Source organism: Pteropus vampyrus, unplaced genomic scaffold (genome assembly GCF_000151845.1).
Source record: "Pteropus vampyrus isolate Shadow unplaced genomic scaffold, Pvam_2.0 Scaffold212, whole genome shotgun sequence".
Classification (NCBI taxonomy): Eukaryota; Metazoa; Chordata; class Mammalia; order Chiroptera; family Pteropodidae; genus Pteropus; species Pteropus vampyrus.
The window spans coordinates 734446-747469 of NW_011888993.1; the positions used below are offsets into that span (position 1 = coordinate 734446).

General features: G+C 62.4%; 1 protein-coding gene across 1 annotated transcript in view; it reads left to right on the plus strand.

Annotated features, from left to right (window-relative positions):
• The window catches only part of THOP1 (thimet oligopeptidase 1), a 17276-nt gene extending 6058 nt beyond the window's left edge, over positions 1-11218 (plus strand). The window contains exons 3-13 of the mRNA XM_023538112.1: positions 287-356; positions 527-634; positions 1931-2033; positions 3692-3852; positions 5086-5221; positions 5712-6078; positions 6372-6573; positions 9156-9342; positions 9431-9559; positions 10218-10354; positions 10706-11218. Of these exons, the coding sequence (XP_023393880.1) occupies positions 287-356; positions 527-634; positions 1931-2033; positions 3692-3852; positions 5086-5221; positions 5712-6078; positions 6372-6573; positions 9156-9342; positions 9431-9559; positions 10218-10354; positions 10706-10861 (1756 nt within the window). The 3' untranslated portion in view covers positions 10862-11218. The remainder of the gene's footprint in view (positions 1-286; positions 357-526; positions 635-1930; positions 2034-3691; positions 3853-5085; positions 5222-5711; positions 6079-6371; positions 6574-9155; positions 9343-9430; positions 9560-10217; positions 10355-10705) is intronic.
• Positions 11219-13024: the final 1806 nt, after the last annotated feature.

Below are 13024 nucleotides of genomic sequence, written 5' to 3' on the forward strand. Positions count from 1 at the left end.
TGGGGGAGTGCAGGCGGTGGGGGTTGGCGCACAGGTGGTGGGGAGGGTCTCAGGAGGACGGGGGGTGCTCAGGCGGTGTTGTTTTAATTGGAGTTGTTCCCAAGTTTGCACGCCGTGTGAGAAATCATTCCGAGAAGTCCCCTCTGCACGTCGCCCGCCTGTCCCCCCTGTGACGCTTTGCACACCCAGAGTCAGCCTGACAAGCAGGTGTCACCTCTCCCCGTATCCCATGGGAGCACATGCCTGCCAAAGGCCTCCGGGCTAGCCTCCGTCTGGGCCCCCCCAGCAAGCGGGCATCCGGGGACGGTTTTGTGTGCGCCTACATCTTTGTCCTCTGCCCAGGGCGTGGGACAGTTGTTTGTAGAAATGGTTCACTTTTCTACAAAAGCACCAAACTGCTTTCCAGAGCAGCTGTACCACGTCGCCGCGCTCGGCACCATCGGAGCGCACCAGTCTCTACTGCTCCTGGCATTTGGCTCTGTCACAGTTTTCACTCTAAACAGAACTTTGATTTTTCTCGTCTTAGGAAAAAGTCCAGAAGGACTCACTGAGGCCCGAGGCAAGGCGGTACCTGGAGCGGCTGATCAAACTTGGCCGGAGGAATGGGCTCCACCTGCCCGAGGAGACGCAGGAGGTGGGTGCGGCTCTCGGGGTGGGGGGTGTCCCTGCGCCCGGCCCGATGCCACTTCCTGCTGCCAGGACCCCGTGCCAGAGGTCTGCCCGGTGGCTCTCTCTTCACACCTGCTCTGCCCTCAGTTCTCTGAGGTCACGGGTTCCCTTAGCTGGGCAGGGGGTGCAGGTCGCCTCGGGCACCCCCACCCCCCAACCCATTACATTTTGCCGTCCCCATTACTCTCTTCTGACACCAGGCGTGCGTGATGCCACAGGAAGGAACTTCTCCACTGGCTGGGTGTCCTACATTTCAACTTAGGTGGTGCCAGACACCATAGGTTCAGGGCCCAGCCGTCCCTTGTGCTCCTGGCCGAGTGGCTGAAAAGCAGAGGTTCCCACAACCCCCTGTCTTCCGGTCCGATCCATTTACCAGTCAGACTAACAGAATCCGCAGGAACATGTTACTCACTGGATCCCTGGTTTAGTGTAAAAGGTGATCACTCAGGAACAGCAGCCGGAAGAGACGCAGGGGCGAAGCGTGGGGACGGGGCACAGAGCATCCCTCCCTCCCCGGGGCACCCCTCTCCCGCGTCTGCACCTGCTCGCCCGGCCGATGGTAGTCACAGCCTGTCCTCGGTTTCATGGCGGCCTCATTACGTCAGCAATCACTGGCCAAGTGCCAGGGCTTTCCAAGAGTCACCTCATTAACACAAACTCAGGTGCAGTCGCAAGGGACTCCTGTCACCTTCTCCCTAGGGCTTCTTCAGTTGCTTTTGCACTTAGCGAATTCCAAAGGCTGTGGGAGCCGTGCGCCAGGAATGGGGGCCCAGACCGAATACGTACGTTTATGGTGTCACAGGATCACAGATGGCGTCTCCTGTCCTCCAGCCGGAAACTGGCGCTGGGAGGGCGCCATCCCGGTGCCGTGCTTACCCAGCGGGGCGTCTGCCTTCATCCCGTTGGGCGGGCAGCCCTGGGCCCCCGACAGGCTTACCCTCACCCAGGCATTTCCTGTCCTGTGTGTCCCCGTCTTGCCCCCTCCCCCAGATCTGCATCCATTGTTAACCGTTTCCGGAAACTAGATTTATACCCCGAAGGGACAAATGCCGAGCTGTGTTAGGGTGCCCAGAGCTTAGGCTGCAGACGTCGGGGCTCCTGACTAGGAGGACACGCAGAGCTCCCAGGGGCCCCGGGTCCCGAGGCCGCTCAGTGCAGCAGGCAGGAGCTCGGGCTGCGCCTTCCGCCTCTTCTATGGGGGGGCCTGACCCAGGGGGTCTGAACAGCGACGCCCCTTCCTCACGACCCCTCTCTCCCTCAGAAAATCAAAGGCATCAAGAAGAAGCTGAGTCTGCTGTGCATCGACTTCAACAAGAATCTGAACGAGGACACCACCTCCCTGCCCTTCACGCGGGAGGAGCTAGGTGCGCAGGGTGGGGTGGGGCGGGGCCTCCTGGCCTCCTGGGTGTCAGACCACCTCAGGCCGAGGCTTTTGTACTCAGAGCACTCACTGTTTGGAACCTAAGATTCTAGATCCTTCCTTGGGGAGGGCTGGTGGCTGTGATACAGCCCGCGAGGGCCTCCGATGAGGCTGCGTGTCCTGCCCAGCTCCGTGATCAGTGCGGGGCCCTAGCCCTTGAGACCAGGCTCTGTGAGGCCCACAGCCTTTGCCGGGCCTTCATTGCTCCAGGCCTCCAGGATGGCTGCGCCAGAGACCCCGTGGGCACGCGTTTTCCTGAGCAAGTGCTTATTGATCCGTCCCCGCTGGGCTCTGCTGCCTCCGTTCTCATTCCGTTCCCTGACCCTGACAGCCGGTCCCCCTGCATGGCTCCCAACACCTCAGGATGGCCCACATGTTTCCTGGCCTCAGGGGGATCCCGGGTCTCAAATCCCACAGATGTGTCTGCTCACCCGCACTGGCCGTGGGCCTGCTTTGCCATCGGTTTGTCCAGCCCGGGGGCCTCGCTGTCAGCCTGGACTCTCGTGCAGGCAGCTTGAATCCGCAGCACGTGAGGAGGCGACTGTGCCATGCTCTAGCCGGCCTCAGACGCTGCAGTCGCTGGGGAGGGGTGATGGCAGGGCCCGGCTCCGTCTACAGGTCTGGCTGAGTGAAGTGTGGCACTTTGCTCTGATCATAAAAGAGATATTTGGTGTTAACTTAGGATATCTCTCTATGTCCTTTTTTATTCTTGGATTTTAATCAGTCGATCAGGTGATTCTCTATCAGGTGTCTCCATCGTTACGTTGCCAGTCTTCCCTTCACGATCGATAATTTTTTGCGAGAAGCGTTACGACCCTACTCGGCACATTTGCACCCACGAGCTGTAGAGACGAGTAACTCCCTCGTTCTCTGTCCATTTGTCAGTCGGCTTTACCTCGTAGGTCAGAGCTTTTCTCTTGCCTCCGTGTATTTGTTGATTCACCCATTTGCATCGGTGTGGCCTGCAGGGCATTTTATTCAGTGGGTGAATCCACCGCTGTCCTCACGTATTTGATGCTAAGACGGCCCTCGTTCGCCCTCGAGGGCTCCTTCTAGTTTGGCATGTCCCTGGTAGTCCCCTTTCTGACACAGGACACTCAGGCTCATTCTGCCCTTCCCCCACGAGGCAGGAGCCCCCGGTGGGCTCAGGCCGAGGCTGATGCACGCGGGTCTCTGGTGGGCAGCCGGGCCAGGAGTGGGGCCAGGTCAGAGGCCGTCGCAGTGCTGGGGGCTGCTGGGACGGAGCACTGGCACTGTCCAGTGGGGGCGCAGTCAGGGCTGCTGGGCAGGTTGTGTCCACCGTGGTGCCATTTACCGAGAAAGGACACAGGAGGAGACGCAGCCCTGGAAGGCCCATGCCGTCCAGGGTCCAGGCAGATGTAGCTCTTGCCCCCATGGGAGTTCCGATACAGATGGTAGCAGGTCCCCAAGGCGGGAGAGTCCTCACGTCTGCCCCTTGGGGTTTGGGCCTGGAGGCGGGTGGCCGGAGTCACTGAGTGCAGGGGGGTGGGCCTGGCGCTCCCGTCGGCTCCCGCGCCCAGCCCACCCCTGCAGCCCCGGCTGCGCGCTGCTCTGTTAAAGCTCCTGGTTTCATTCCCAAAGGAGGACTCCCTGAGGACTTCCTGAACTCCCTGGAAAAGACTGACAACGAGAAGTTCAAAGTCACCCTCAAGTACCCTCACTATTTTCCCCTCCTGAAGAAATGCCACGTGCCCGAGACCAGAAGGAAGGTGGAGGCGGCCTTCAACTGTCGGTGCAAGGAGGTGAGGGATCGCCGGGCCTCTTCCTGTCGGGGCCTTGGAGGGTCGGGCCTGTCCCGTTGGCTCAGTGCCGCGAGTCTCCCAGTATACGCCAGGCCAGGTCCAGTGACAGGCGAGGCCCTCAGCGAGTGCGGTTGCCCCTGGAGACACCCCGCAGACTGGCTCTGACCCGGGCGTGGCTTCAGATGTCCATCCCGCATGGGCACATGTGTTTGTGTCCCACCCCAACGTGGCCCGAATAGGAGCAGGTGGGGGCGGTGGGAGGGGCCCCCTTTGTCCTCTGTGGACACTGCTGCTAAGGGGGCTGGCGGAGAGGAATCACCAGCTGGAGGTCACAGGGTGACATGAGACGCAGGCAGTGAAGTCCTGGGCCCTCCACGTCCGGGGACTGAAGACAGACCACGCCCCAACCATACCCGGATCCTAGATGTGGCCCTGGAACAGGCAGCGCACACAAGCCGGAGTGTGCCTCGTCCAGAGCGGGCCACTGGGAGCCTCGCCCAGGAGCCAGGAGCTCGGGGTCCGGTGGGGTGTGCTGCTTCCTGCTTAGACTGTCGAGACCCTGGGCCAAGGCCCTCGGCTGCCCTGGACTGGAGAGGGGCTGGCATCCCCTCGCCCTCCCCGTCCTGGCCCCAGACTTGACCTGGGGCAGAGTGGTGACCGCACTGCCGGCCACCAGCCCCGAGTGCCGTCGTCTGCCCAGAGGCTCTCCAGGCTACTCCGGGTTGTAATTCATTTTCTGTGGACCGATCGTGCTGGCAGGAGGGTTCTGTCCTCTGAACGGCCTCTGTCTCCTCGTAAACGAATCAGACGGATGTCGTTTAGTGTCAGATTCACGAGCTTGGTTGGCCGGGTGGGCCGCCCAGAGGCGCCACGCGGCACAGCCTCGAGGCCGGGGCCAGGCCTTGCCAGGTGGGGGCCCGGTGCACCCCGCCCCCCAGAGGCCGTCCTGGAGAGCACGGGCCCCTGCGCCGCTTTCTGTGGCTTCAGGACCCTTCACAGGTCACCCCCTCTGTGGTTCCGGAGAGGACCCGAGGGCTTGTAAAGCCTCAGCTGCCGTGCGGAGGCCAAGCACGTAGAAATCCAGGCCGCGAGCAGGAGGGTGGGAAACAGACACAGCGGGCCGCGTTCCAGCCCCGCCGCTGCAGAGACCCACGACGGGGCGGTTGCTGGCCTGAGAGCCCTATGTGGGGACGACACCTGTCGCCCATGGGCCTGGTCGCTTGTTGGTTGCAGGAGAACTCTGCCATCCTCAAGGAGCTAGTGACCCTCCGGGCCCAGAAGTCCAGCCTGCTGGGGTTCAGCACGCACGCCGACTACGTCCTCGAGATGAGCATGGCGAAGACCAGCCAGGCGGTGGCCACTTTCCTGGGTGACCAGCCTCCCTCCATTGCCCGCGAGGCTCCGGGAGCAATTATGGGTGTCCTTGACCATGACGGGCTGGTGCTTCTGGGAACTCTGCTCTGTCCGTCCAGGGGTGGGCGTCCTGTAGCTGCCCCTGGCCCCTCTGTAGGCCTGAGGGTCCTAATCTAACAGCTGAGCGCCAGGCCTCTGGGGAGAGGCCTGCACCCGGCCCACTCAGCCCTTCCCAGCCTGAGGCTCTGGACAAGTGACCCAAGTCTGGCTGTCGTTTCTTCCTCATGAAAACGAGACCCATGACCATTCCCAGGGCTGCCATGGGGAGGCGTGGCACCGACCTCGATCAGCCTCCCGGCCCCAGCCCGTCCTTCTCATGTGGGGTGCCAGCGCCCACATGGCGCACGGCCAGTGCATCGGGAGTTGGCATTGAGGGTGGGGTGAGCACGGCAGCTTTGGGGTGCCCGCTGCAGGGAGGTAGCCGTGCCTGTCCCCTCTGTCCCCAGACGAGCTGGCTCAGAAGCTGAAGCCCCTCGGGGAGCAGGAGCGGGCGGTGATCTTGGAGCTAAAGAAGGCCGAGTGCGAGGCGCGAGGCCTGGACTTTGACGGGCGGATCAACGCGTGGGACATGCGCTACTACATGAACCAGGTGGAGGAGACACGCTACCGCGTGGACCAGAACCTGCTCAAGGAGTACTTCCCAACGCAGGCGGTCACCAGGGGCCTGCTGGGCATCTACCAGGAGCTGCTGGGGCTGACCTTCGACCTAGAGGAGCATGCCGCCGTGTGGCACGAAGACGTGAAGCTGTACTCAGTGAGGGACGCAGCCTCGGGGACCGTCATCGGGAAGTTCTACTTGGATCTCTACCCGCGGTGCGTGTGAGCCGGGGCAGGAGGGTTCTGCTCTGAGCCTCAGCCTCCCCCTCCCAACGGGGCGCGTGCCGGGCACCGCGCAGGGTGGGGCGACGGGCCGGGCGTGGTCATGCCATTCGGGATGCAGGTGCTCGCTCCTCTGCTGAGAACCCTTCGGGTTGTCCGGTGCCCTGGCTGGCAGGTGGCTTGGTTGAGGGACACAGGGTCAGTGAGTAGCAGAGCCGGGGGCCATCGTGAGGTTGGTGCCGCTGTGTCAGTCAGCAAGCTGAGTGCGTCCCCCCGCCCCTCCCCAGGGAAGGCAAGTACGGGCACGCGGCCTGCTTCGGCCTGCAGCCGGGCTGCCTGCGGCAGGACGGGAGCCGCCAGATCGCCATCGCGGCCATGGTGGCCAACTTCACCAAGCCCACCCCGGACGCCCCCTCCCTGCTGCAGCACGACGAGGTGGAGACCTACTTCCACGAGTTTGGGCACGTGATGCACCAGCTCTGCTCTCAGGTGGGCGCCCCACCCACCCTGGGTGGTCACTGGGTCTGGAGGCGGGTCACCCCGGGTCGGGTTCTTCCTGTGATGGAACCACGGGAATGGTGACACTCTTGTATCGGCTTCCATCACAACGTCCTGCGGTCGGGGGCTTAAATGACAGACATGGGTTCTCTCCAGCCCTGGAGGCCCCGCTCCTCGGCGGGTGGGCACCGTGTCCTCCCCACCTTCTCATGGGGTCGTCCTCTGCGCATCTGTGTCCTCGTCTCCCCTTAGAAGGTCCCCAGTCATGTTGGATCAGGCCCTACCCCAGTGGCCTCATTTATCAGCTCTTACCCATCTCCCGATACAGTCACCTTCTGAGGTCCTGGGGATCAGGGCTCCAACATAGGAATTTGGGGAGTCACTCTTCAGCCTGTGACAGCTCTCACAGCTGCCGGATTAGATGACATGTGAATGTAAAATGCTCAGATGGCACTCTGCAGGCCCCATCTCCCGTCAGTCCACGGGAAGAAATGGTACGTGACTCTGTGAGGGCCAGTGATGGCAACTGGAGCACGGAGCCCGGCTCCAGGCCCAGGCAGCTCGCAGTGAGCCCAGTGAGGGGCGGTGCTGTCCCCTCTTTGTGGAGGTACAGAGGCTTAGGAAGTTGAAGTGACTTCCCCAAACAGGCCGTCGGTGGCAAAGACAGCTCACTCGGGCTCCTGGGCCCCCAGCCTAGCGTCTGGGCCGCGGGCCCCCAGCTGTACCTGGACGTCCGTTCTCTGCTCCCCCCACCCCCCCGGACTCCCAAAAGTGAGAATGTGCCGAGAGGCTGGACTGGAGCATGTAGGAACTGGGCGCTCAGTGACTTACAGTCAGTTCATCAAGCTGGGCAGCTTGCATCACTCTGCAGTTCTGGAACATTCCGTCACCCCAAAAAGATCCTTCCTGCCCCTTAGCTGTCGTTCCCCACTCTCTTCACCCTCTCTCCCAACCCCTGACAACTACTCACCCACTTCCTGTCTGGACATGTCACATCAGTGGAATCGTACGCCATGTGGTCTTGTGTGTCCGGCGTCTCTCACTGAGCGTTGTGTGTTCGCTCCATCCATGCATGGCGAGTGTCACCGCCTCCCCCCTTTTCATGGCTGAGTGACACTCCCGTGTGGGCGGGCACATAGTGGTGTCTTTTAACGAGTGTTTTCTGGCACTGGTGAACTTCCACCTGCTAACTGTTTTCTTTCACGTTGTGCATTTTTTGTGTCCTGTTGAAGAAATCGTTTGCTAACCCTGGACACTAAGGTTTTATCCTAATTTCTCTTTCTAGAAGTTTTATAGTTTCAGCTCTTCGTGTTAGTCTGCCGTCCGTTGTGAGTTCACCGTGTGGGGGGAGGGAATGGGCCACCTCCTCACCCACCACAGCAGCTTGGGGGTGTGTGCATGGCGCTGGGGCCCGGGGCGCTCCCGCCCCCAGCCCCCTCATCGGTGCCGGCCCCATCCCTTCTCTGTGCGGCGTGCTTGCGGATTATCTCCCGTACCGGAACATCCTGCCTGCGATCTCATTTTCTTTAGGTCTCTTGTGATACAGCCGGTTCTCATTTATAGCAGTTCTGTTTTACGAAGTCCCCGAAACCACATTAGCGAGGGCTGAACCCCTCTTCTGGGAGAAACACGGGTCAGGTTCCTGCGCACCTCCGCTCCCAGCTTTTCCATTAAGCATTCAGTTCCTGGGGGGGTGGGGGTGTGTGTGTGTGTGTGTGTGTGAAGTCCCCTCGTGGAGCGCACGCTGTTGATTCACATCCAACAGTGCTGTCTGTAACTGCCCGCACGAAGCAGCTTCCCCAACGCACGTGTTTGCTCCGTGAGGCACATGTCAGGGTCACCAGCCAGAACCTCAGTGCCATGCTGGGGGGCCGCTTCGAACATCGCAGTGTCCCACAAAACCACAAATGTGCAAAACGCAGGGCGCTCAGTGGGCCACGTGAGCATGCCGGTCAGAGCTGACGGCACAGGGCAGAGCGTGGAAGGACCATGAGAGCCTGAGCCCTGTGGCGGTCAAGTCTGGGCTATAAGTGAACTTTACCGGGTCACAGTTCACAGAGACAGAGTCCGCGATTCAGGAGGACGGGCCGTGTGTCCCCTCCGGTGTCCCTGCCCCGCTTGGCCCTGAGAGGACTTGCCCAAGACCAGTCACGGCTTGTCTGGAGGCTCAGCCGCCACCGCTGGGTTCTGGCTGTCCTGGATCAAGAGCTGTTTTTCAGGAAACATTTCAGATGCACAAAAGTGGACAAAACAGTGCGCCTTCCCGCATCTGTCACCCAGAGGCCCGGTTTCCGGGCCTTGGCCTTTTGGGGGAGGTTTGAGCATTGGCTTCGTGGGTTGGCGAGGGGAATGTGGGTGACCAGCACGGTCACATGTGCTCTCTCCCTCCCTGTATGTCCTGGGCTGAGACAGGTCATCCAGCAGCTGCCTGGGGAGCCTCTTGTCTCTATCAAGCGTCATGGTTGGGGGAGGGCCCACGCCCAGGATGTTCCCGGCTCCCCCAGGTATGGCTGCCTGGGTGGGAGCTGGCCAAGCAAGTGGGTCACTCCCGGGCTCCCTGCCTGTCCCCGCAGGCGGAATTTGCCATGTTCAGCGGGACGCACGTGGAGCGCGACTTCGTGGAGGCGCCCTCACAGATGCTGGAGAACTGGGTGTGGGAGAGGGAGCCGCTGCTGAGGATGTCGCGGCACCACAGGACCGGCAGCGTCATCCCGGAGGAGCTGCTGGAGAAGCTCATCAGGTCCCGGCAGGCCAACACAGGTGCCCCCCGCCGCGCCGCCCTGGCCCCCGCGACCCCGCGCACTCCGACCGCGGGCCGCAGAGCCAGCCCCTCCCTCCTCTCGCCTAGGTCTCTTCAACCTGCGCCAGATCGTCCTGGCCAAGGTGGACCAGGCCCTGCACACGCGCATGGCCGCCGACCCAGCCGAGGAGTACGCCCGCCTCTGCCAGGAGATCCTGGGGGTCCCAGCCACGCCAGGTAGCGCTGCGAGCCCGGCCCACCCTTGGGGCGGGGCTCCTGTCATTCTCTGGGTCAGAAAGGACCTAGTGCCATGTGAAGGCACTAGGGTGGCCTAGAGGTCAGCTGACCGGAGCGAAGCAGGGCCCCCGGCTTCCCTTCTCTCGGCCGCGGGCCCTTGGCTCCTGCGGTGGGGCCTTTGCGTGCCCCTCCGCCTCCCCTGCCCGTGCTCGGGGTGCGCTCCCGCCTGTGGCCCTCTGAAAGGACGAGTGACCGAGCACGGGCTGCGGTTAGACAAGGTTTCGGCGTGTGCCTGAGTGCGTATGCGCACGTGCGGGGAGGTAACGGATCTCGCGGGCAGTGTCGCCCGGGTTGACTGTTTCACGAGCATTTAAAGCCTTCAAGAAGCGTTTTAGCTGACGCACACTCTGTCGTGTGAGCGAGCCTCGGCTTGCCCTCGGGTCTTCTGATGTTGCGCGTGCTGTGGCAGCCGCGTTGTCGTGAGTGCTGGGGCGTGGGGAGGTTGGTTGAGTCTCCTGGCACCTGCTTTCTGGAAGTGACAGACCAGGTCCCCTCCTCTGGGTGGGGGGTCTGACAGGGCTGCTTTGAAGCCTCCTCTCACGAGGAGGAGACCGGGGACCAGGCTGAGACACAGCGAGAGCCTCATGTGTCTGCCTAGGGACCAACATGCCTGCGACCTTCGGCCACCTGGCGGGCGGATACGACGCGCAATACTACGGCTACCTGTGGAGCGAGGTGTACTCCATGGACATGTTCCACACGCGCTTCAAGCGGGAGGGCGTTCTCAACGGCAAGGTCAGGGCTGGCCCTTGGCTGATGCCGATGTTTCTGCCGTCTAGGACTGAGGACAGCTGTCCTTAGCCTGCGGCCTCGGTGTCCCCGAAACCAGCCCAAAGCCCTCCTGGGCTGGGGGCCGGCCAGCATTCCGCTTTCTGTTCAGTCACACCAGAGGCTCAGCCACCCCCGTCCTGAAAGACGGCGACCTGCCCATGCTCACACGCACATGCAGGCGTGCACACACACTCGCCCTGAGATACCCATTCCCCAAGCCGTCTGGGAGCTGGGGAGGGACGCCCAGGGACTCCAAGGAGCCGGCTGGATCGCAGAGGACCCTGGCCCAGTCCCGCCCCTCTGCCCCCCCCCCAGGTCGGCATGGACTACAGAAGCTGCATCCTGAGACCCGGGGGCTCCGAGGACGCCAGCGTCATGCTGAAGCAATTCCTGGGTCGTGACCCCAAGCAGGATGCCTTCCTCCTGAGCAAGGGCCTGCACGTGGAGGGCGCCGAGCCACTGGCCTGCTGACGCCCAGGGCTTCTGCGGCCCTGGACGGGGGCTCCGCTCCCGCCGCCCTGGTGCCTTAGCTCCCGGCCTGGAAACGGGCGGGAGAGGCGGCCCCCAGCTCGGCACCCCGGGGAGGGCAGGGCAGTGTGGAGAGGGGCTGTTCTCCCTGTCAATCTCCAGAGCCAGTGTCCGTGACCCCGCTCGGTGGCCAGCCTGGACTGAAGAGAGCTTGTCCCCGAGATGTCTGGAGGCCGCTGCTGTCCGGTCAGCGCCTCCTCTCTGTTGCACTGACACAGCCCTTCCTGGGACGTTCGCCCTCGTAAGGGACGGGTTTATCTGTGAAATGCAGCCATTAATAAAAGGAAAAAAGAGATTATCGGTTTGGCCTCCAATGTCTGCACCTCTGCCACACAACAGTGGCACGACGTCAGTTGTCACACTTGCGACTGGGTTCTGGTGTGCCTGTCGGGCCCTGAACTTGGCCATCAACCCTCAGGCTGGGAACGCGGGCAGTTGAAGGCTGCTCTCTGTGTGCTGGAACGTTCTGGACTGTGACTGTGGGTTGCTCAGTGATGGCAGAGCTGTCGGAGTCACTGCAGCCGGGGTGCCGGGGTCACTCACCAAGAGGTGTCTTTTCTGACAGCCCCTCACTCTGGGTCCTGGGAAGACTCCTGTCCACGTGTGGCCCTGGCTGATGTGGGACCAAGGCTGCCCGCCCTCAGCCCAGGGGGTTCAGCGCAGGACCTCGACTCTTGTGATTTGGTGGGAGCTGGGTTCCGACTTGGGCACAGCTGCTGGGAGCTGGGCCGGGACTGTCCTTGTCCTCGTAACCTTGAAGACCAAAGGCAGCCAAGGCCTTCCAGCTCGCTGCTCAGCTCCCTCTGCTGTTAGCAATGTGGCAAAATCTGGGCCACGGGAAGGCCGGCCATCGTGGGCCCTCTGGAGACTGCGCAAGTGGCTCCGCGGTGTCCTTGGTGGCGGTAGGAATCGGGTACTGTGCTGCGGCACCTGAGCAGCGCGTGTGGCTGCCCCCATGGGCTCAGGACAGCCCGCTTTTGTCCCTGGACTCAGCTCCTGCCTCCTGCCCTGAACCTCTCCCTCAAGTCTGTCTCCCGCAAAGGGTACCGGGCAGCGCCTCGATCTCTCTCCTGAGGCCCAGGCCACCCGTCCTTGCCCGCCCCGGCCAAGCGTGCTGTGGCCTGGCTGTGGCCCCCCTCACACAGACCCAGCCCAGCTTCCCGCGCCCGCGTCTGTGTCCTTTGAACTGGGGTGAGAGGGCAAGTGTTCTCACAGCTGGTCTTGTCCAGAGTTGGTGGGCGCCATGGGGCTGGAAGGTGGGGCCGCAAGGCGGAGGTCGCATGGGGTTCTAGGCAGCTGCCACTTAGGCTTAAACTGCCTGGGGCTCGAAAGAAAAAGGACAGCAGGACAGGCCACCTGCTTCCTGGTCCCCACAGATGTGCACTGTGGGGGCCCCCGAGTGGCACGTGGGGTTGGAGGCGAATTGCCTCTGCCGCCTCCTCGCCCCGGATGCTGGTCCAGACCTAGTGCCCAGCTGAAGGGCCCGCCCCACCCTCACAGGTCCCCAGAGGCTCAGGCCCACCATCCCCCCACACGCTGGCCCCCATCTCTTCTCTGCCCAAGGACTTGGAGATGGGGGCACAGATTCTGGGGCCAGACCATCGCCCCATGGAGACTGTCATTCTCTAAGCCCCCAGGGTGCGGCAAGGAAGATGGGCACAGGGGCCCTGCCAGTGTTAGGTTGCCCCGGCAACCGGAACAGCTGCCGTCTCACCCAGCTGCTCCGGGCCGGTAAATGGTCAGTTCAGAGACTGCACTGATGGCTCCCACCCCAGGGACACAGCCGGTGCCCGGTGCAGGAAAAAACAGCACAGTTGTCCCCATCACCCTGGGGCTGAGGGGTCCCCAGGAACCCGTGGAGCTGTGGGAGTGTCTCGGACCCCTTGCCCTGTCCACTCCAGGGTTCTGATGGCTCAGAGGACAGCCAGGAATTAAGGTCCCTGCCAATCTGGGTTACCATCCCCCATCCCTGCTGCTCCCCCATGAAGCAAACAGGAAAAGGGGAGCACTCTCAAAATGAAGAGTCAGAGCTCGTGCGTTTTAAGATGTTTGTACCATTTCTGTACAAACTTCAGCGCTGATCCCTTGGCAAGGGCCTCTCCAGCC